Here is a 24,255-nt window from a genome sequence, read left to right on the forward strand (position 1 = left end):
AGAGATACCTTTGTCCGCTAAAACAGTGAAGGAAAGAACAGTAAAAACGTCTGCGAACATTTCAAGCCAACAAATCGAGGATCTCAAAACAGTCACAAGCATATCAATAGCAGTTGATGAATCTTGTGATATAAATGACACTGCACAAGTTTCTGTTTTTGTACGATATATCTCCACTTCGGGCCTCGATGAGGAACTTTTGGGATTATTGCCACTCACAGGACGAACGCAAAGACTTGATTTAGCAAATGTCGTGATTGAGTGCTTTGAAAAGAATCAAATACAATTTGAAAAAATTGTCTCAATTTCAACGGATGGAGCGAAAAGTATGATGGGATCAATAAACGGCTTTGTAACTGTTATGAAGGAAAAAATTAATCGCGAGTTACTTTCCTACCATTGTATCATTCATCAGAAAGCACTATGTTCACAGACGTTTCCTGAAGATCTTTGCAGGGTGATGGAATTGGTGATCAATATTATCAACTCTACCGGAGCTAAAGCGCTTCACCATCACCAATTTAAAGAATTTTTAATTGAGATAGATAGTTGGTTATCTCGAGGAAATGTTTTAAAACACTTTGCTTCTCTGTTTACCGAAATAAAGGTGTATCTCTTCGAGAAGAATATAAACTACGCAGAGCTTATTAATGAACTATGGATCCAAAAATTTTATTTCATGTTGGATGTTACTGCCCATCTTAATCAGCTTAATAATAAATTACAAGGTAAAGGAAACACGATATTTTCGATGTTAGAAGAAATAATTTTATTCGAAAATAAATCATCGCTGTTTGCAGAAGATTTTGAAAGAGAAACCTTATATTAATTTTCATACCTATCAGGTTATTGTCGAGAAAAGAAGGTTAATATTGACATCTGTAATTTTAATACAATATTGTAAAATATGAAAGAAGCCTTTCTCAATAGGTTCAAGGATTTTAGAAACAGCAAAGCGACGTTATCGTTTGTTATAAAACCTCTGAATATAGCGGTATCTGAAATAAACTTCTCCCCTTTAATATTGATATTGGACGGTTTGAAATGCTGTTACTAGATCTTACAAATAAAGAACATGAAGCTCTAAATTCCAATGGCTGTGTGCAGACCTAGAGCTATTGGAGAAAAATAAATGTGAAATAAGTTTACAGCACAAGCTTTCTGCCTTAAAAGATCTGGAGAGAGAAGATATGTTGATTTTTAATACCTGGAAAAGCATTCCCGACTCATATGATCAATTGAAGAAAATCACGTTTGGCGTTCTTTCCTTGTTTTGATCTACATATTTATGCGAACAATCATTTTCAAGCATGAACTTTATCAAAAGTAAATTAAAAAATAAGCTTATCGATGAGAACTTAGAATCATATCTAAAGTTAAAACAACATCATACGAACCCGACTTACCCCTACTTTCAAAGGGAATGCAAGGAAAATTGGAAAGGAATTAGAAGGAAAATCCTCGTTCACACTAGAGGAAAATTTGAATTTTATAAAGAGTGCCTTTCGGAATTTTTTAAATAAATGTTATCTTTATATAATATCTATATGGTATAAGTTTTATTAAACACTTTAACGCCGCAATGTACCACCGGTGGTATGCAGTTTTGATAAAAAATAAAGAATTATTTTTTTGACCCCAGGTAAAAATAGCGCAAAACTAAATTTTTACTATGATGTCGATAAACAATATTACAATATTTTTAATAAGCTTTATTAGGGAATTATGAGCCATGCTACTAATTTTTTTTAAAAATGCTAATATTACTACTTTAAACTAATATTAATACTTAATATTACTACTTTAATACTAATATATACTTATATTTTTATAAGTATATGGAGTAAAAGCCATTTTATGGAACCCTTTTCTTGTTTATATCCCCGATTTTCAGATAATTTCTTATTTACATTTTTTATAAAAATCCCGCCCTATATAAATCTCACAAACTGCTCCAGCATCGATGTGTTAATGTATCGTTGGGAAAATATAAACATTTTAGCAAAAAAGCTAGAGAATGTACGTATTAACCAGATTATTTCCATAAAAATGTCTTTACAGAAGCAAAGTTCACGTTTTAGAAAAATGGCTCTTTGAATTAATTTCAATTTTGTATTTATTATATTTGGTTCTTTGGCTGAAGATTTTGCCAAATCCTGCCGTGCGCAATGGGTTCTCTCGAACTTAAATCTGTGTAATGTAAACCCACTGCGCATTTAATTACCAAATTTTAACCATCTAAGGATATTAAATACATTAAGACAGCCCACTTGTAACTTGCAATATACCGTATTTATTTGAGTAACCCCTGCCACCGAATAAGCCTCGCACCGCAATTTTCCGAACCAAAAACCTACAAAAAAGTAGAGTACATGCCGGTATTTTAAAGTGGAACAGATATGATAAAAAAATACGTAAATACAAAAATATTCAGGAAACAATTTATCAAGCATTTATCGATAACTATTTTGAAAGTATTGTAATTTTTTCAAAATTTAGTATAAAAATCTCAAGACATAATTCCAGATATAGGTGATAACAATTTACCTCTGACACATACCCAATCTACTCTGATCCACATTTGACCTAATTTGCCTTATTATTAAGACTCAGGGTTATTTAAATGAGGAACTTTTAAGTTTTATTTAAAGAACTTATAATTTTTAAAAGTCCTTTGAACTGGTGCACACAGCTCCGTATGGCTCACACATATCCTGGCGGCTCACTTGGCTTCATCCACGCTAAACACAAAGCTTTAATTTGTGCTGGCTCTTGTTAAAATGTTAGTATCAGCCATCAGAGACTCAACATGTACTTAAGTCATGTATAATTAATTTATAACACCAATAATTTATAGTGTGAACTATAAATTTATATACTACAAATTATAAATTTGTAGTGTAAAATTATAAATTTTTTTAGCGTATAAATTTTTATACACTATAAAACACTACACTACACTATTAGAAAACACTGCATAAAAGAATACACTATTGTTTACGCTATAAATTTATACACTATTCATTTATAGTGTGAATATTATAATAAATATAATTTGAAATATAATCAAAACAAGAACTTTTATTTATTTCAATGATCCAACGAGTAATATAATACTTAGAATAATTTTAACCCAACCAAGTAGGTATTAAAAACCAAAGCGGCAAATTATTTCACATTTTTGGTCCTCCAGTCGCAGATATAATCTACAACTTTGAAGATTAATCATTTTTAGTCTTCCAGAACTACAGATATACTTCCCCAAAACAGCAACCATATGCTAAGACAACTTATTTAATGAAATTAATGTATCCAATAAATTCTTCTTTTCTTTTGTTTTTTTGGGATATGGCCTGATCTTGCAATAAGTATTTTTATTTCCAGAAAGAGAATTAATTTTCATTTATAAATCCCACTTTCCCATCAAGAACTCTTGTCTCTAGATTAATACTGTTTGTTGGCCAATTAGGTTGATGATTTACACACCTTTTAACAACTTGAAATAATTTATTATATCAAAACTAAAAAAAAAAATTATAAGAAATAATACAATTATAATTAGTTAACAATAAAATTGCTTATTAATAACTAATTTTTGCTACAGTTTACACTTGGGTAATATATAAATAAATTTCAGTACATATTTCTAAATAACCAACATTAATATACAAACATATATTATATAGAAAAATATATATATTTTTAATTATACACTTAAAAATAATGTGATCCTTAAAAATATTGTAAATTCTATTTCTATTTATTACAAGCAGAAAAATCTTACTTAAATTTTTTAAATTATTTTATCAAAGGTGATGTTAATAAAATTAGGAATATATTTTTGTATATTTATGTATGTGCCTACCCATATTTACTATTATATTTAGTCTGATTTGAAATAAATTACTGCTTTCTTTGGTCAAAATTTAATTATTAATCTTTTTATTAAATAAATTAATTTGTCATATTTTGCTTATATTCAACAATAGGTTGAAATTATACTGAATGTTTATTATTTATATTTCTTTGAGCTGTAACATTCCTGGTTGGTCTTTTTAAAAAATTAGTTGTCTCACCTTTTAATATAATCTCATTTCTTTTTAAGGAGTGGTGCTTTGTCCTTTTTTACTACAGCAACATTGCCACCTCACATGGGGAATGTTGGGTTTGGCATTCAAGGTTTGTTCAATTATTACCTTGGTGACAAACCTCTTATATCCTAGCCTTGGGGTGAAATTATGAATAAGCAGAGTATTCTAATCATGAAGCAGTCAGCAAGCTTACTTGTAATTTCCTTAGGTTTGAGTCTGAATTAAGTAGTAAAAATACCTTTGACTTACATACATAATTGATATAACAATACTGAAACATTTCTGTGAAGTACCGTGGAGTGTGTAGTCATTCTATTTAAGATTTTTCTTTACTTCACCTTTGTTCAGCAACTTTATTTTTCTTCTATTGCTTTTGAATAAATGTGATTTCATACAGTGAAACTAATACGTATTGGGAATCAGGTGAAAGGACAAAGGTTAAATTAATCAAAGAAGAAAGATCAAAAGTGAAAAATAAAGATTTTTTAACAAAAAATTAAATAAAGGTCAAGTACGCTTTTATATTACAATATTCTAAAAGGGGATCAAATTTTAAATACATATTATACGTCAAATGTCTGTGGTTACTGGAATATTAAAATAATTACAGGAGTATTAAACTTTAATTATTTGTGTTCAAAAGTTTAAATTGTGGTAAATAATTAAATAAGAGAAATACTAACAAATTTTGATATGTTACTGCTATATTATCTACATTACCTTTATGCTAAATTTCAGTTACATACGAGACAACAAATAGAAAATATGAAAAGTGCATGAACATTAACCATTTTGTCAAAATGTATGGCATTTATTTAATGTAAGGAGCATGTATATTTTACAGAGAACTTTTCATAAGATATAGAATACAACTTAAGTGAAACAAAGAAGATTATAAGTGAGTCAGCCACTTAATCAAAGATGAATAAACAACTAAATTGAATCAATTTTTAACTGCATGTAATTGTGAATCTAGAAAAAAGTTTTAAAATTATTCAGCTCCTTTATCAGCTCATATACACTCCTTTTAATGGAGTTAACTCATCAAAACTTCCAAATCAGGCATAACTGGCAATATTCTAGTTAAGTAATTAAAGACAATATGGTAATACAGTTGCATGCAGTACAAAGTGATCATTTAAATTTATTATTTAAAAACTTCAAAAGATTTTCATTTTTATCAGTGAAGTCTACAACATAATTTTTCATAATGATCAGCAGTAAGATTATAACAAAATTATTAAATCAAGATTTTTTTTTAAATCAATTTTTGAGAGGTTAGACAGAAAACAATTAATTGTGGTATTTTTACAGTAAGATGTTTTTCTTTACTCCATTTTATTAGAAGGAATGAACTGAAGAACCTTCTACACATTATAAAAAATGTTTATAGTTTTATAGAACAAGAGATCAGTAAAATGAAATTTATATTTACATAAAAATAAAAAATACTTACTTATTTACTTTTAATACTTATATTTTTTTCAAAAATCAAATATTTGTTGTAGAACAGATTTTTTTGCTGAATAAATTTGATTGGTTTTTATTATCATTTAGTTTTGAAAATATGTATCAAACTTTGTTTATTATATTTATATACACAGCCGATGCTAAGTATTTAACTGATAAGTGTCAACAGTAAAAACTTATTTAAACTTAATAATAGAAATTAATTCAACAACTTAATTATACATTAAAATAACTACATGTTATTAATTAATGTTAATTAATATGTTAATTTGAATATTTATTTAAGCATCTGTGAACTTAAAACACATAATCTTTAAAGTGAGAAAATGCTATATTGCACCTCATTAAAAGTATCATTTGGATGATAAAATTACTTAAATTACAATACAAATTGGGTTTTTATGTATATGTTACAAAATACTCAGAATAAGAAATAGTTTTTATTGAATTCTTCTCTAATACACTGACTGTCTGTAACAGTCTATAATCTTCTTTAATTATTAATACTATATTTGAATTAATAATATTTCATTTGTGCCTTTCAAAAAAAATTTTGTGTTTGTATCAAAGAAAGAAAGCTACATAAATGAGAAAATTATTTGCCAGCAATGGAATAATCAATAATTATTAAAAAAATAATACTTTATGTACATTATAATAATACACAATAAATAAATTAAAATTTAACAATAATAAATAGAATATATAAACCATGGAATGAAAATAAATAAATTTATACAATATAACATTAAGAGAGTCAAAAAAATTATTCAACAGTATGTGATAAAACAAGCCATGAAATGATGAAGTAAAAAAGAAATATTGGATACACTGCTAAAGCTTTTCTACCAGGAGGCTGACTATCCCCAAGAAATAAAACAGATGCTGCAACAAAAATAACAAAAGAAATTAATTAATAAGGTTTTTCAAATATATAAAATAATTTTGGATCTTCCCATTAACAGGCCACTGTTAACAGGAAATATTGCTTATGAATCACTTCAATTTACTTGGTGTTACATTTTCTACTAGTGAGTTAATACAATCAAACATTAATTATATATGTTTTACTGATAAAGAAAGATGGTCGACTAATAACAAAGCATTTTAGAGAAAAATTCCATTTAAAAATTTTAGAGCTTAATTTATATCCATCCATAGCTTATTTGAATCTCTAATCACAGCAGTGGCAGTAGCCAAGTGGCAAGTGTTCTAGTCTCATAATCCGAGTGGTCTTGGGTTTGAGCTTCTGTTCTTTTTTCAACTTTTCCTTTTTGTTAAATAAATACTAACACAGACAATTTTTTATTAATCTTTTCAGATCATATAGCCTTGGAACTGGTTACGTACGGCATCAGTTTTAAAACGCTGTTACAAAATCATTTTATATGGCATCTAAGTCGGTTATTTATTTTTATATTCACAAAGGAATCAGTTTTATTACACAATTTGAACGACGTTTAAACGATGTAAAATGTTTTATTTAGACTAGAACGAATATGATCATTTTTTTATCAGAAATGTGCTTGTGTGTGTGTGTGACTTGTGTATTATAATTGCTATGAGGATTATGGATTTATTTATTATTTACAAAAATAGCTTATCTTATTAGCAACATATCGATGTATTGAAACACATAATAAATTATGATTTATGACACACAAAAAAAAAGAATTTGTGGTCATAAATACGCCACTTTTACTTGAGGTCTATAAATATCTTTACAGACAAATGATATCGGTAAACATGTAACACATATCGATTCATAATGAATAACAGTATACAGTAAAAATGGTTTTTTGTCAATCTGAATAGTCTTTTGAGTGGTGGGGATTTTTATAAAATGTAGTTTTCTGAATCTAATTTCACTTATACTAACATATGTTACTAATCTGTGATTTATGACTTGGGTTTTTCATCATATTTTGCCCAATTTTCAACCGATTTGTTGAAAGTATTGTTTTTTAAATCAGCAAACTATGTTTCATAAACACAAAGCAAAAAAAAAATAATTTTGCTAATAAAAAACGCGGTAGAAATGCGCAAAAAAATTCTGCAATTAAATTATCATAATTTTTGTACTGTTACAATTTTTTTTTTGTTACAGGCATAAAAAATATCCAATCATAATGGTTTTTTTTTTGTCAGAATCTCTTAAATCTCTTTAATATACTGTAATTTTTTTCACAAGAGGGTAGCATAAGACTATGAAGGGAGGCAATCAGATACCAACATATTTTCACGGAACGCTAATCAACTGCAGATCATTGTGATGGGAAAAGGTTAAATAGCATTTACAATAATAATATTACGTATAAGATTCTAAAAAAAAAATTTAGATGAATTTCATGTTAACTGATTTTTATTTTATTTGAATATTACAATGATTAACCTAAACGTTTTATGAACATATAACATTTAGGTTAATGATTAAAAATTTTTTTTTCATATTATCCCTAGTGAGGATCGTGGATTTTGTACATCAATGCTGAGACAAGAGAATGATCATCGTTATAGGGGTCACATAGAAATGAATTATTAACAAATAGACAACAAACAAATTCTGCTTATATAACTTGAAAAAATTAAAATAAATAATTTTTTAAAAAGTAATCAATAAATTAAAATTTATTCATTTTCACTTTGCCGGCCACAATATGTAGGAAAATAATTATAAAAATATATACAGATATTTTCAAATTGTAAGAGACAAGATATCAAAGTTTTATAACAAAATCTGTTAATGTTAATAATCATTATAATCAAATAAAATAATTATCAACAAACATGAAATTCATAGTTTTTTTCCAGGTTCTTATAAATACTATCTAATAAAAACTGATCTACATAGTGAAATGGACATCAGAAGATAAGTGAGTGCATTTTAAGAAAATGAGGGTAACATGGAAAATAAGAAAAAAGATATGATAACAGCATAGTCCCAAATGGGCTGTTAGAAATTCAAAAAAACATCTGCGTAATGTATATTTAAAAAAAAATAAAAGTAAAAAAATCCACATGGAGATTTGAACAAAGACTTTTCAATTAAGAAACTGCAATGATCACCTCTTGGCTGCTTTACGGCTTGCATATAAAAATTATGTACAAAAAAATTTAATTTTGTATAAAACACTGACTGATAATAAATGCTTTCTGGCTCATCAATTCCAACTTTCTATTTTTAAACTCCAGTGCCTTCTATTATGTGAAATTTAAATAATAATGTTTATATGAGATGCATTTCAAAAGTAAGAGCCAATGAGTTATAAACAGCGACTGCAACATGATTTTGTTCATGCATGCGCAGAAGCTTCAAGTGGTCTGTTGGACATTTAATCATCAAATTACCATCAATTCAAGGATGAACCCCTATATTTAGGTGTCAAAAATATTGACAAGTGCTCATAAAGATCAGAAAATGATATCTGCATGTGCTTTTCTCAACTGCTTTAACGACAAGGGAAACAAATTTTTTTCCATATTATCTCTAGTGAGGACTGTGGATTTTGTACATCAATGATGAGACAAAAGAATGATCCATGCAGTGGCATCATTCTGGTTCACTTAAACCAAAAAAATCAAATAAGCCCAGTCTCAAAGGAAAATCATGAAAACTGTATTCTGGGACCTAAAGGGTATGCTTTTGATTGATTTCATGGATGGAACATTCACCATATTACAAGCCTTTTGTGAAATACGTTTTAAACTGCAATGTTCTGTTCAAAACCAACAATGGGGAATACTGAGATCAGGAATTGTTTTTCACAATAACACATGGCTACAGAAACTACATGCACACAGATTTAAATCTTTTCAACAAAAACAATTTTTCATTTTTCCAACTTCGCATTTTGCTACTGATTGGCCCTTTTACTGCACCTTCATATATTATTACTTATTAAAAACAAGCTATACCAGACAATTACTAAAAATAAAAACTGTAAAACAACAAAATGCTCATGAACTGTTTACAAAAATTATACTTACAATCTAAAACTAAATAGTCACTTAGTTAACAATCATTCAATAGAATAAAGTAACAAACAACTGTTGTTGTTTTATGCAATCCAATCAAAAATGTAGTAGCTAGCTTAAAAACACCTATACTACTGAAACCTTTTACTAGAATGCCCACTATGACATAATATATATGGGCCCATTAATCTAACTTAAGTTACATATTGTTACTTTCTTGCCGATCCATTAATTAGAAGTGATATATTCTCAGTTTGTAATAAACTGTGAATAACCAAAACTTTTCTCTTATTACTTATCTGTTATCTTAACAAAGAGAAATCACTATGTTGCTAATAATTACTGAATCCACTCATATAAGAGCAAAAAGTGAATAAACAAATTATAAACAAGCAAACATACAGTTTAACAAAAAAATAATACTATCTTAGCTAATAAGACATAAACATTTATTTACCAAAAGTAGCCCAAGCAAATCCAATAATTGTAACAAAAAATCTTAGTGTAAATAGAAAATATGATTGCTCTGTCATTAAAATAAGGCGACAGACTATAAGTGCAATTGTAGTTGGTAGCAAACAGTATCCTAATACACACACACTCTGAAAGAATGAGCTAAAAAAAAAAAAAAAAGTCTTATTTAATAAACATGATTATTATTAAAAAAATCATAATATTCAATTTCCAAACAATTAAAAAATATTCTCTTCATAAATTTCTAAAAATCACAGAAATCATTTTAATAACAATTACATTATACTTGTAAGAAATCATATTTTATAAGAATCTACAGAGATACAATTTATTACTGATTATGAATTCAGTTGTTTTCAAAACAGTTTTTAGCTGATATAAATTGATCAGCATCAATTTAATTTAATAATCAAATATCAATACTTATAAATCATTACAATCACTATATTCAGCCAACCTCCTAGAAGGGAAGTACCTGCTTCCATCTTTTATTCAGATGGTCCAGGTTCAAATTCTGGTTAAGCATGGCACTATAATTTATTATTAAATATTTATACTACATCCCATGTATTAGGTTGATATCAGGGATGGGAACATGTAAAAACTTAATAAAAAAATGTGGTCTAAGATCAGAGGTGACCTTAGCACAGTGCTCTGCTCTAGTTAATCAAATTGCACAGGAGTAATTTTTTGCAGACTTTTCTGTAATGTCAGTCACTGCCCAACCACTGTTTGTCAGTCAGTCAGTCACTGAATCAATCTTTAGTTAGATGATACCAAAGCTGAAACAACATACAAACTTCAGAAAGTACTCATTGAAGAAGCTATGGAGATTACAAACAAAAAATCATTCAAATGTTTAAAAACTATCTGCAGAAAATTATCAACAATCTGGGTAGATCATTAACAGGAAGAAATGCAAATGTTATTCAAAAATTCTTGTATTTAATTATGAAAGAATTAATTTAATTACTGGTTGACCATCTGAAAAATTACTGATGTTGAAATACATGAAGGTGCATTGAAACACCCGAACCACATTGTTTTACCAGATATTTTGGTATGAGAAGTACAGCTGCTAAAACTGTACCCAAACTGCATTCATAACAGACTTTAGTTACTTAAGTCACATACAACATGAGCAATTGCAATAACAGCAATTCTGGTATTTTTAAAATCATAACAATCGTCATGCCAAGTCCACTGAAATGATGGTGACATACAGCTTTAGAAATAAATTGGTAATATGGATACAATCCAGAAACTGAAGCTTAGTTATGACTATTATAGTCTTAAAACTTATATTTTAAGGACTATTATAAAAACAACCTTCAACGTATTTGTGATGTTCATCTTTTTCCACCACAGAAAACCATGTCTGTGGAAATCAATACTCGTAGAAAACACTATCACTGGTCACCCCCTACTTAATATGTAATTTTTATGTTCATTTAACTTAATCTTTAGATATACCTTCCTGCAGTCTATTAGTCTTGGAAATAGACTGGCTATTTCTCAAACTGAAAATATCGCTTAAATGATCATGATTTGAAAGCCAATAGGAGTATATCATGAAAATTACGGCAACATAGCTGAATGCTGTTGCAAAATAAGACTTTAAAGAATGTTATGAAAAATGGGAAAAACACAAAATAATATGTGCAAAAGCATATGTATTTAAGAATATTTTCAGGATGAAAATATAATAAATGTTACGTCAAAATAATCACTCCAAACGCGGTAAGAACAGAACTATTGAGTTCTGTTCTTACCGCATTTGTTTTTTTAACCTAAGATTGATACATTTGAACACAACTCACATGAAAAATTAGCAAAGCAGTACTCAGTTAAACATTTTCTTAGACAAAATGAGTAACTGAAATTAAGATACACATAATCGAAAACAATATTTTATTAAAAACTGTATTATTAGAATTCAGATTTTAAAGTAAATTACAAAGACTTTAGAGCTCACAAAAATGAAGTTAATTAAACTCAAACAATTACATTGGAGTAATAATATAAGCTTTTAAAATGAACTGATGAAACTAAACCTTTAATTGATTTAAACCTAGATCCTGAGGTATCACATAAAAGCTGATGGACAATGATACTAATTTCTCAGCAAAGTAATGACTTTCAACAGGTGCTATAAATAAAACTAGTAATAAAACAGTTACATGTGATCTGATACCCTTGAACATAGCATTGCCACTTTCAAGAATAAGCATCCTAAGCTTTACTAAGGAAAAAGAGGAATGTAGTGGTTTCTCATTTCCAACTTCACTGAGCTGAATATTCTGTCAACTATCGTCATGCCAAGTCCACTGAAATGATGGTGACATACAGCTTTAGAAATAACATCCATCTGTTCATCACAAGAACTGGATCTACAATGAACAACATGTTCTCAAAGAAAAAACTTTGGGTAAATTATTGAAAGAAGATACTCAAACATTTGATTTATCTCATGAACCATATTTATTGATGAATGATTATAAGCAATAAATAAATAATAATCAAAATAAAATCAAAAACATACTTTTAACTTTAATTATTACACAGCTGTAAAATATTACCCAACACATTTTTCGTAAATCCACTTTCATCAATTTAATTAAAAACTATAAAACAAATGTTTGTCTTAATGAGACAAACTAAAACAACAACAATAATAATAATAATAAGATAAAGAGTTAATTAGGTTTTTCTTCTATACACTGTTAAAATATTTATAAAATCAAAACAATGCACTAAAGAAAAAAAGGTTTTACACTTACATATTACCACCAAGCAATTTTGAATTAACAGTAACAACCATTGCACCAATCCAAACAATTACAAATACTTCGGCAAATTCTGGGCCACCATCGTTATCATCTGCAGATTCTGAGCCTTGAAGCATCCTTTATGAGGAAGAAAAAATATAAATAAGTATTGCATTAGTTACTGCATTAGCTCTTTTTTTGTTTTGGACGTATGTAATATAATATATTCTCGTAGCTAGGTTTATGCATTGTACTACAGAACATTTTCTTTATCATTAATCATATATTTAGCGTACCTAAGTACAATTAATTATAGTTTCAATTTGTAATCTCAGTACTCGGTTGTGATATTTTTAAACATATTTTCAAATGAGGAGAGCGAGGAAAAGGTCTCAGAACGAAGCTCTTAAGAGCTAGGCGCGGAAATGTAAAGGCACGAGTCACTCGCATAAGACTTATCTCCTTACCTTTAATGCAAAAATCAAATTCTTATCCAATTTAACTTCGAGACTACAGAAGCTTGAAGGATGGATTGACTTCAATGTCATCCAAAATGAAATTCAAGAAATTGCTACTAGTGATTATAATGAAAATGACGAAGCTGAGTACGTCTCATTTGAAGAGAGTTATTTTGATATCCGAGCTAAAATTGAAGATATTCTTTCAGCCCGTAAAATTCCTGAAACAAGTAATCCTTTCGAGCTTTCTCCTGAACAAACTGTCGTAACTGGTGTCGTTAAACTCTCACATATACTTTTACCTTCCTTTTCCAGCAACTATGAAGATTGGACAGATTTTCATGATATATTCAATTCTATGATAAATAATTCAACAAAACTGACAAAAATTTTATTACCTTCGTTCTTGCCATACAGATGAAGCTCTACAGACTATCAAGGAAATCAAGGTCTCAGCATGTAATTATGATTCAGCTTGGTCATCTCTCAAACAGAGATTTGACAATAAGAGATTAATAATAAAGGCTCACATATAGGAATTCTTAAAATTAAACGGCTAGATAAACCTTCAGAATCTGGATTAAAAAACCTATATGATACTATTTCGAATCATTTAACTGCTTTATGAAATCTCGGCAAGCCTGTAGATCAGTGGAGTACACTTTTATTGTTCCTAGTGGTAAAAAAATTGGATCTTGAAACTAGAGACCACTAGGAAGCTTATAATACTAAACAAATTATAAATGAGAAAATTGAAAAATTAAACGATATCACAAGTGAGACATCCTCAAGAGACCTATGGTTACAAGTGAATCCATATGCTTTTAAAGATTTAATGACGTTTTTAAATGGTCAGTTTGTCATTCAAGAAGTACGGGAAGAAAATCATCTATCTAAACTGCACATCAAAGAGACATTTAACAGTTATAAAAACTCTTGTGTCATTCAATCAGTACAAAGGACTTTCTGCAATACAAATATCAATTTTTTTAAACGTGTTTGTGCCATTTGTAAACAAGACCATGCAACCTTTTCTTGCAGTCAATTGACTACTTGTACTTACTCCCAAAGATTCACTAAGGTAAGAGAGTATAATCTATGTTTAAACTGCTTAAAGGAGGGACACAAGACCATTCAATATAAAAGCCCATATTCTTGTAAACAATGTAAAAAATGACACCATAGCATACTTCACATTGAAAATTCACAAAAGATATCTAATTCCCAAGTGATTGAAAAGGAATCCGAACCAAGGAATGCGCCTAATGTTGTAGCTACCTGCTCAAGCAAAAATCAAGAAGTAATTCTAGCAACAGCGATAATATTGGTTGCAGATTCTCAGGGTAATTATTATCTGGGTCGTGCCTTAGTAGATAGCGGCAGCCAATCAAATTTCATAAGCCAGTCACTTGCTGCTGTGTTAGGCATTCAACAAGTCAAAACTTCAACATCAATAATCGGCATTGCGAAATCACACTTATGTACGAAATACAACATCACAAATTCAAGATTTGACTCAAAATTGTATATGGATGCAATTCGTTCAAGTGATAACCCAGCAGATCTAATTTCAAGATCCGTGTATCCTGATAAGTTATTATGTTGCAAGTTATGGTGGAAGGGACCTCAGTAGTTGTCAAAATGTCAAGACTATTGGCCCAAGCCAATACAAATTAATTCCATCAATTCAGAATCCGAAGAACGTAAACAAACAACAGTTCAGTTAGTTACGTCAACTTCATTTGATTTAATAAATAAGTTTTCTTCATGGAAAAATTGTTACGTATAACTGCTCATTGCATTAGTTTCATAGAAAATTGTAAGAATCCTGAGCAAAGGGCTACTGGACATTTGACAGCTGAAAATTTAAATAAGGCAGAAAAATCTGGATCAAACTCGCACAAGAAGAATTTAGTGAAATTAAAAATCAACTACAGAATGGTAGGAAAGTGAGCAATAAATTAAAATCTCTAGTTCCTTTTTTAGATGAAAATAGCATTATCCGTGTCGGTGGAAGATTAAAACACACCCTTATTCCTCCAGATTTCAAAAATCCAATTCTTCTACCATCCTCATCAAATAACAAAATTGATAGCTCTACATAAACATCTTAAGACTTTGCATGCAGGCCCTCAGGCTCTTTTTGCAGCCATAAGAACCAACCAAGTATTGGCCAATTAATGGTAAAATACTCACACAATCAATCATTAGAAATTGCTTCAATTGCAGTAGAGTTGCTCCTAAGGTCATTCAACATTTAATGGGCGATCTGCCTAGAGTGCAATCTGCATACCCATTTGAAAATTGTGGAATAGATTTCTTAACCGTCGAGTTATGCAAAGAAGATCTACTCTAACCAAGGCTTATGTGGCATTGTTTATTTGTATGTCTACAAAGGCTATACATTTAGAATTGGTTCCGGATTTGAGTTCTAAGAAATTTATTTACGCTCTTGAAAGAATGATAGCAAGACGGGGTAATGTTTATCATATTTATTCTGACGACACAAACTTTATTGGTGCTAACAATTTACTCCATGAATTAAAACAAATGCTAGCTTCCGAAGATCAACGTCATCAAACGCATTCATTTTGTGCTTATAACGATATAACGTGGCATTTTATTCCTCCACATTCTCCCCATTTTGGCGACCTTTGGGAAGCCGGAATAAAAAAGATCACTTAAAGCGAGTACTGGGAACGAATATTCTATTGTACAATGAATTTGAAACTTTATTAATTAAGATTAAGGCTTGCGTCAATACCCGACCACTTACTAGTCTGTCTAATGACCCAAATGACCTAAGTCCCTTAACTCCTGCTCATTTCCTTACTGGTGGTAATCCTTTGTCCTCAATTCCTTCACCTGATTTATTTGTAGTAAATGTTAACTGGCTTGATGAATGGTAACGTCTTCAACGTATGTACCAGAACTTTTGGCGTCGTTGGTCAAATGAATATCTATCAATCCTTCAACAATGAAATAAGTCGAAGGATTATAAACCTCCGCAGCCAGGAGCATTGGTGCTTCTTAGAGAAGAATTCCGGCCTCCTCTCCACTGGGAATTAGGTAGAATACAAGAACTACACTACGGACCTGATGGTACGGCTCACATCGCCAGCATTCGTACTGCCAAGGGACTAGTTAAAAGAGCCTTGAATAAACTCTGTTTCCTTTTTGATGCTTGAAGTCAAATACTTCAACGGGGGTGGCATGTTAAGCATTTCTAGTGGATTTACCTCTCTGTTCACTGTTCAAGAGGAAGTGGGGGCAGTCTATGAGGCAGTCGCGTTCCAGATGCCGACTCTGACAGTACATTGCTGTAATTAAATGTAAAATTAAACTATATGTAATATGCTAAATGTTTGTTATACTGTACCAATGTTATATAAATTCAATAAATACAATTTATACATAATTGCGTGAATATCTATTTCACATTGCTTTATTTTCAAACAATTATAAAAGGTTTCATCATAACATTATTGAAATACTATGTTAATATTAAAATATTTCTTTAAGTAAAAATAACAATCACAAACTTGTATATGATGAAATCTAAATACAATTGAGATAAAATATGGAATACGATTTATAATCAGGATAAAAGAACTAGTAATACTATTATAAAACTAGTAGGAATGGTTTGTGTGAAAAATTTTCCTTTAAAAGCTACTTTTTATGCAAAATTAAGGATACTTCACAAAAAAAATAAATAAATTGTGGTTGTCCTATAACCGCAATGCAACTAACAAATGTACAAAAAAAATAAACTATCAAATTAAAACTGTGCAATCAAACCATAATTATTTTACTTTCCAAGTTTTATATAGTAGTACCACGTCAAACTCGTTTTCAATAGATTCTCATATGATTATACTTCCTATAAAATTCTATCTGGCGTTTGCAACTACTAGCAGTTGGGATGATGATACCTGGGTCGTTGGAAGATTTTTTAAAATATGGATATTTGAAACAAGTTAATAATAATAACTCTAGCAGAGGTACAGAATATAACACTGCGATTGAAGTTTAATGGTGAATTAAACAGTGAAATGTTAATGCTTATGGAAACCAAGGTATAGATAGCATTACAAATTTTTACAGAATTTGCACCTTATGGCGCATCCTCATACTTGGACAAAAATAAACATATCTTGGCATTACATTATCAATCAAACTATACATTATACATGATAAGTCCGCTTAGATTGTTAAATTTTATGAAGACAACACAGTTTTTAAGAAAGTTCTGTTAAGAGTGTGGTTGAGATTTCTACTTCGAGAGTTCAATATCACAGGCGTATATCAATGAATGAAGAGTAATATAGTATTGTTTACTGACGATAATAAATGTCTATTTAATACTTACACACTGCAACTGACCAACCGCATTCATTCCTTACAGTCTATAGGTCTTTTGCCATTGAATGGAAGACTTATAGGTTGAAAACCATTTTTCCAAGTGGTTTTCAACACCTACTGAGACAAACATCTCATTTTCTACGATGATTACTACTATACAGAAACTGACAAGTATAGATTTAAGATGAAAAAGAATGGTTTTGGATTCCTGAGACAATTGTATCAGCTTTCTGATATGCAGATGGTTCACTATACTTCTTTAAAGGTAATTATACAATATGTGAGATGTTCTGGACTGTGAGATGTAATCAGTTAGAGGGTCTAAAGGCAAACTCTAGTAAAGCCCCTCAGAGCTCAAAATGGAGGGGGTGGTGTGATGACCGGAATTGCCACAAGGTGGGTGTCTTCCCCTAGAATGTTGGGATGTCATTGTAAATCTTATCTGATTACAAACTGATTCAGAGGTTGCAGATCAGTTTCGTTTTCCACAAATTTATGCACTTTGCATAAGAATCTAATTAAAAAAAAAAACACAGTTACACTGTTTGACCGCACACTAAAAAACCTAAACTTCAATTATTATTTTCAATGAAACTATGCTTTTACAAACTTAAATAAAGACACCAGATGCACGTTTCGCATTCAAAACTAAACTGTTGTTCTGTAATCCTTTAGGCATCTTTTGTACTGCTGAGAGCACATGTTCAAATGTATCATATACATTTTTGAATGAGAAGCACTCACAGCGAATATTATGCAAACAAATCAAATTACAAGGAACAAGTACACATTAAGTTGGAACCTGTAAATTTCTCATGTTTGTTTACTTCATACATGCATGTTCATTCTCATCGTTATCAACACAGCTAAATAGTTTTAATTGGGTCTCATTGGGACAGGGTTGGGGGTTTGCAAAATACTCATTATATATTTTATTTTTATTTTTTAGAGATCAAGAAGCTAAAAAGATTGAAAATCACTGCTCTAGAAGGTAGGTAAACAAATCCAATAAATTATTTAAACTTACATAGCCATAAATGTACAAAGAAGTAGTGGACCCCAGAGATCCCCTGTAAAAATGAAAAAAAAATGTAAGACATTAAGATAGTGAGTGTATTCTGTTATAGTAATATATTAGTTCTATATAAAAATAACAAATTCACAAGTTTTTCAACTTCTACAAAATAAATATCAAATTTGTTTTATAACTTGTTTTACCAGGTGCATATATATGAAACCGGAATTTTTGTATAGAAAATATGTTTATTGTATGAAAATGATAAAAAATATTTTATTCAAAATATTGTCCATCGCTAGCTATACATTTTTCCCATCTCTCTGACAATTTATGAATGCCACGCCAAAAAAACTGTTGCTCTTTTGAGGCAAACCATCATCGAGCCACTTTCGTACATTTTCATAAGTGAGATGCTGCTCAGCAAGTGCATGTACCATCGATGCAAATAAATAGTAGTCGGACAGACCCAAGTCTGGTGAGTAACCCGGATATGAAAGTATTTCCTAACTGAATCAATCGTTAACTGTCTCAATTGTTTCCTTGACCAGTTTTGCTGTGTCTGATGGTGCATTGTCATGAAGCAAAATCACTTTGTGTTGTCTTTTTTTATATTCTTTGTTTTACACGCAGTGCTTGATTCAAATCGATCATTTGTTGTTGGTAGTATTCAGTATTAATAGTTTTGACAGGTTTTAGCAACTCATAATAAATCACACCCTTCTTGACACTTGGTATATCACTTCCCTGTAACTATCGTCCAAGTTTCCAACACAACTTGTTTCAAAACTTCTAACTAAAAATTATAGCCACCATTCTCTTCTTCACTGATCTGGATATTCAAATAGCCACAGAGCTCTACTTATCTTTGAACATCCACGCTTTGTTCTGAGCCATAATCGGGACATCATAATAGTCCAGCCAAGGTTAGTCACCTGTCACAATATTGTTCACATACGGAAATTTTCAATTTTTGAACTTTTTCAGCATTTCACAGCTTATGAAACACAACATGTCATCTTATCGTTAGTCAAGTTATGCGGCACCCAAAACTCTTTGTTTTGTACTCACAAAACTTTCTAACTTGATGTTGTCACAAAATACCATGAACTGCTGGTCCATTAATACCCTAGAACAAGCCTGGACAAGCCTGTCTACCTCAAGCATTTTTCATACTGTTTTGAGAGGGTCTATAATTGAAAAGCGATTACAAAAAAATAATAAAGTGCATCAACACTCAACATGTTTTAAAGTTTGATACATTTAATTAACACCACACAGTTTTGGTATCTAGTTTCAAGATTCACCAAAATAACAAGTTTTGTTTTCAAACAAACAACATTAATAATTAATTAATTACCTCTAAATAAAATAACTAATGACAATAATCATATAAATACTGATAAATCTGTGATAAAGGCAGTAAACTGATAGAGAATGTTTGGTAGATGAGTTAACTCTTAATATGTTTAAATCAAAATAATTGTAAGGGAAACAAAATAAATGAGCTGACTGGTATAACTCATGTGTACTGAACTAGTTCATAAATAATTAAGAATTTAGACATTAATAAAAAAAAACTGAAGTAATTTACTGTTTATGAAAAATAGTACATAACAAAAAAAAAAAAAAAAATGATATACTGAAACAGTTAAATTATAAGTTGAGCCAAAATCCACTAAACTTAATTACCTAATTATGTTGAGAAAATCCATTTTAGTGTAGAATTAGGTTTATTAAAGTCATCATTTTACCAATGGTATACCAAAAGATTATACAATTTATCTGAGAGCGTCGATAAATTTAACTTGAGAGAGATGCTGTATAAAGATACTGATTATTCTAGATATAAAATAATTAAACAGATATGAATGAAAGAAAACACTAATGACACGAGTTGCACACAGAGAAACCAAAATATATATCAAATGTAATAATAAAAATAATAATTCTTGGGTGTTGGAAGGTCTTCGTGGTGTATGCGTGATGATCCTTTCTGAGGTCTAGTTGAGTTTTTGACCCAAGAGATGGAACAAGCAGTACCAACAACTGAACACATACTGCAAAAATTCTTCCCCTCAGTCACAAGATTAAGATGGTTGACCTAATAATCTTGGAGTGTTCTCAAGGCCAAAATTACAAACTCAAACTCTCGGTACCATCTAAATTTTGTTGTAGGATAAGGACAATCCTGTCCAAGCACAGGAGTCATTTCTCTAAACATTGATCAACACTAAATCCACGTGTAAAATTGTCCAGGATTCAGTTTTCGATCATGATATCACTACCCCTACCTACCTCTTTTCATTAACACTGGTTAAAAGCAAATGACACTGAGATAGTGACTACAGCGGCTTTAGTGCAGTTTGGGCGCTGTCTATACAAGATACTTTTTAACCACTAAGATGATCCATTCCATCACATTGCAAAACTTTCCTAGTGCCCTTTGTACTTGTGAGGATTCATGTATCTCAAATTTATACTTAGACCTAACTAAATTAAAATAAACATAAACAAAAAAATTTTACCAAAACAATCTTTTAAAAAATTTAACCAACTTAAAATCTGAATTTAAAAAATCATACTTTTTCAATGTTCCTTTAATCGACTTTTAAACTTCTTGCCAATCAAAATAAATTACCAACAATTTACTAACCCTTAATTGCCTCAAATAAAGGTTGAAAGTCAAAATTTAAAAAATCGATAAGGTAGATATTATTTATTAAAGTAAACAATATATTTTTAGTTTTTTGAAGTCAGTTTTATTTTTAAAAAACTTTATTTTACTTTTTTTGTATTACTGAGATTATATTGTTTTTTTTCAGATTTTTTCTCGCATATAAATTAGTAATGAAATTGTTTTACAAAAAATGTTCAATAACTACAGAAAGGGGAATTAAATGTAAATATAATCTGACATAACAAAAATATAAGAATATGACATATAACAAATATTAGAATTTGTGGAAAAACTCCCAGGGAATATTTATTTTTAATTTTTTGACAGATAATAAACAAGCTTTTGTGACTGCAAAAGTTGTTTTTGGATAAAACAAAATATTTTTTAGAGGAAAGCTATTTAATAAACATTACTATTACACATTCAAGTAAACACAATGGTGGGAATTTTTAATCTGCCATTCTCAGTGCTAAGATGATGGTAAAACCTGTACAAAAGTTTTGCACAGTGTTGAAAGATAGAATAAGCAATTTATAAGCATTCCCAGATACTTAGGGAGGTTATTTTGGAAAAAAGCTTTTTTTACCAATCTCTTTCTCTGAAAAACAACATGATTGTTTTGTTCAACTATATCATGCAATTGTTTAAAACTAAATAAAGCAAAACATTTAACTGTCCAACCATAAAAGATAAATATTTCATTCTGAATTGTAATCCATTGTAAGGGAATACAGAGGTGTAGGAGAAGCTAAAAAGAAATACTAGTTTATAATCTGCTCAACAAAATTACTGTTATTTATAGGAATTTTTTTATAAATATATATAGAAAGTGAAAATATGACACTGGCAATTTTCATATTTCATTCTAAACAACAAGGATTTTTTTTAAATCTAGAAAAAAGATTTTACTATCTAGTATTATTTCAAAAATGTCCATCAGAAAAAATGCATTTAATGTATTTCTATATAATTAACATACTCAAAAAAACAATCGTGTAGAAACAAAATAAGAAATAATATTCTCAGGTATTAGCATATGCCTGAACATTTAAAAAACAAGAAACTGAAATTTTCTAACTGAAAGATAGTCTCAATACAATTTTTGACAGGGAAATAGGAGAAATTGTTTCTTTTGTAGTAATACAATTAACTGGAACATAAAATGAAGTTAATTATTTAATTTAAGAATCTTAAATAAATAAATCATTAACTTCTGAAATATGTTACAAAAAAATAAAAATAAACAGAACTCAAATTAGATCTTACTTTATACAGTTTCTACAGAAAAAAAGGTGAAATGAAAAATTGAGATTATAAAAAAATAATAGAAATTAATTAATTTTACTTACATTCTTTCAAAAGAGATTTTTTCTCAGTTGGATAAAGAACATGCTTAAATTTAACTCCAACAGCTTTAAGATCTCTTGCCTAGAAAAAAAAAAGTTAAAATGTAATTCATTTTTCCATTAAGTGTATTAATCAACAAAAAAATTTCTACAATGTTGTAACTAGTTTTTCACTACTTTACTAATAAATTCTCAATCTTATAATATTCAGATGAAAAAAAAAAGTAATACTATTGAGTAGGTTCAATATTTAAATGCAAATAAAGATTTAAAATCTTACATTAATCCTACCCTGCAATAAATGGTGGGGGGGGGGGGAAATCAAAGTGAAAAAATCTCTCAGTAAGCTAGAACTGCCATGTTACTTATACTCAACAAACACAAGCACAACCTATACAAAACACAAGTTTTTCTTAAGCAACCTTTGATGGGGTTCAGCAAAGGAACAGAGCATAAAACTGCCTAGAGTTGAGAATAAATGTCATGATTAGAAATAAAGATTTGTGTAAGAAAAAAGAAGTGTTAATTTCATTACTGATGAAGAAAACCCCCACAACATCTAGATAAAGAAAGGCTTGCAAAGTCTTATACCCACTAAAGAACACGGAATAACTAGGTGTAAAAATAAAATATACATAAACAATTTATGTGTTTGTAACATTGATCAATACAATGTGTTAAATATGCAGATTTAATTTCTGTTAATTATTACTGAAAAATAACTTGTTTGTAGATTATAAATTTGATTCTTCACATTCATAACAATAAAAAAAATGTTTAATTAATTAATTTGTTTATTCATGAGTAGTCTGACAGACTAATTTTAAGATTAATGTAGATTATGAATATGGCAGTACGATTTAAAAAACCAAAGTAAACTTTATTCTTACATATAAACGGTTTATTTTATAGATCGTCAAAACGACTTAACCTAAAAACATATGTATACTTACCACTGTAACCCTTATAGGTTCATCCAACGTATTGAATCCTGGTTCCCCTAAAATTTGAGTTTTAGGACGTCCAGGAACGTTCATATCACCCTCAACAGCCCCATCGTAAGTTTCATATAACTGAAAAAAGCAATCGAAATGAATGAAATCAGAAGTAAAAAAATTACTTGTCCCCATCCAAATAATAAAAACATAATTTTATCAGTACAGGCAAAGATAAAACTATATATGAAAAAAAGTTTAGTTAAATAAAAAATTTGTCGAAACAGAAATACATAAACTTACATCTAACTTCGTCATCGAATCATCACTACCTGCCATGTTTACAAGTATATTACACACTAGCAATTACTAAGTGATGGTTAATCGTAAGAGAACTGGATTTTATAAACCACCGATCGGCAAGGATTGAGCGCAACTTGAGCACTCAACTTAAAAGAAGCCCCATCACTTTGTCTATTAATAATAGTTTATTTGCAAACGCTTACGTAATAATTTAAGGAAGCTGTTGATATCCATCCACTTCTATGCACTTGTCAAACGTTTGACCATATCCTGGCTACTCTTGTTTGCTGTACTCTGTCTATTTCCTGGATGTCATTGGTAATGTTTGTCTTCAATTCCTGCTGGGTATGTGGATATCTCCTATGAACAATTTTT

General features: G+C 29.5%; 1 protein-coding gene across 2 annotated transcripts; it reads right to left on the minus strand.

Annotated features, from left to right (window-relative positions):
• Positions 1–3,487: 3,487 nt before the first annotated feature.
• LOC142326056 (protein YIPF6) lies at positions 3,488–24,028 on the minus strand. Of its 2 annotated transcripts, XM_075368157.1 has the most exons (7): positions 23,881–24,027; positions 23,596–23,715; positions 22,646–22,724; positions 18,629–18,671; positions 12,791–12,916; positions 9,994–10,151; positions 3,488–6,446 (listed from the first exon to the last, which is right to left on the minus strand). In XM_075368157.1, the coding sequence occupies exons 1-7, from the start codon at positions 23,914–23,916 to the stop codon at positions 6,328–6,330; spliced, it is 681 nt and encodes a 226-aa protein (XP_075224272.1). In that variant the 5' UTR covers positions 23,917–24,027; the 3' UTR covers positions 3,488–6,327. The 2 variants fall into 2 exon arrangements, with proteins under 2 accessions (XP_075224272.1, XP_075224273.1); XM_075368158.1 differs by lacking the exon at positions 12,791–12,916 and having other exon boundaries at positions 23,881–24,028.
• Positions 24,029–24,255: the final 227 nt, after the last annotated feature.

This window comes from Lycorma delicatula, chromosome 6, assembly GCF_047948215.1.
Source record: "Lycorma delicatula isolate Av1 chromosome 6, ASM4794821v1, whole genome shotgun sequence".
NCBI classification, from domain to species: Eukaryota; Metazoa; Arthropoda; class Insecta; order Hemiptera; family Fulgoridae; genus Lycorma; species Lycorma delicatula.

Bases quoted from the DNA above. Each gene is read 5' to 3' on its own strand.
- LOC142326056 (XM_075368157.1), bottom strand. From the start codon at position 23,916: ATGGCAGGTAGTGATGATTCGATGACGAAGTTAGAT. The intron at 18,672-22,645 runs GTAAGTAAAATT...TCATTTTTACAG, and splicing joins AAAATCTCTTTTGAAAGAAT to GGGATCTCTGGGGTCCACTA. The intron at 12,917-18,628 runs GTAAGTTTAAAT...TTCCTCATAAAG, and splicing joins CTTTGTACATTTATGGCTAT to GATGCTTCAAGGCTCAGAAT.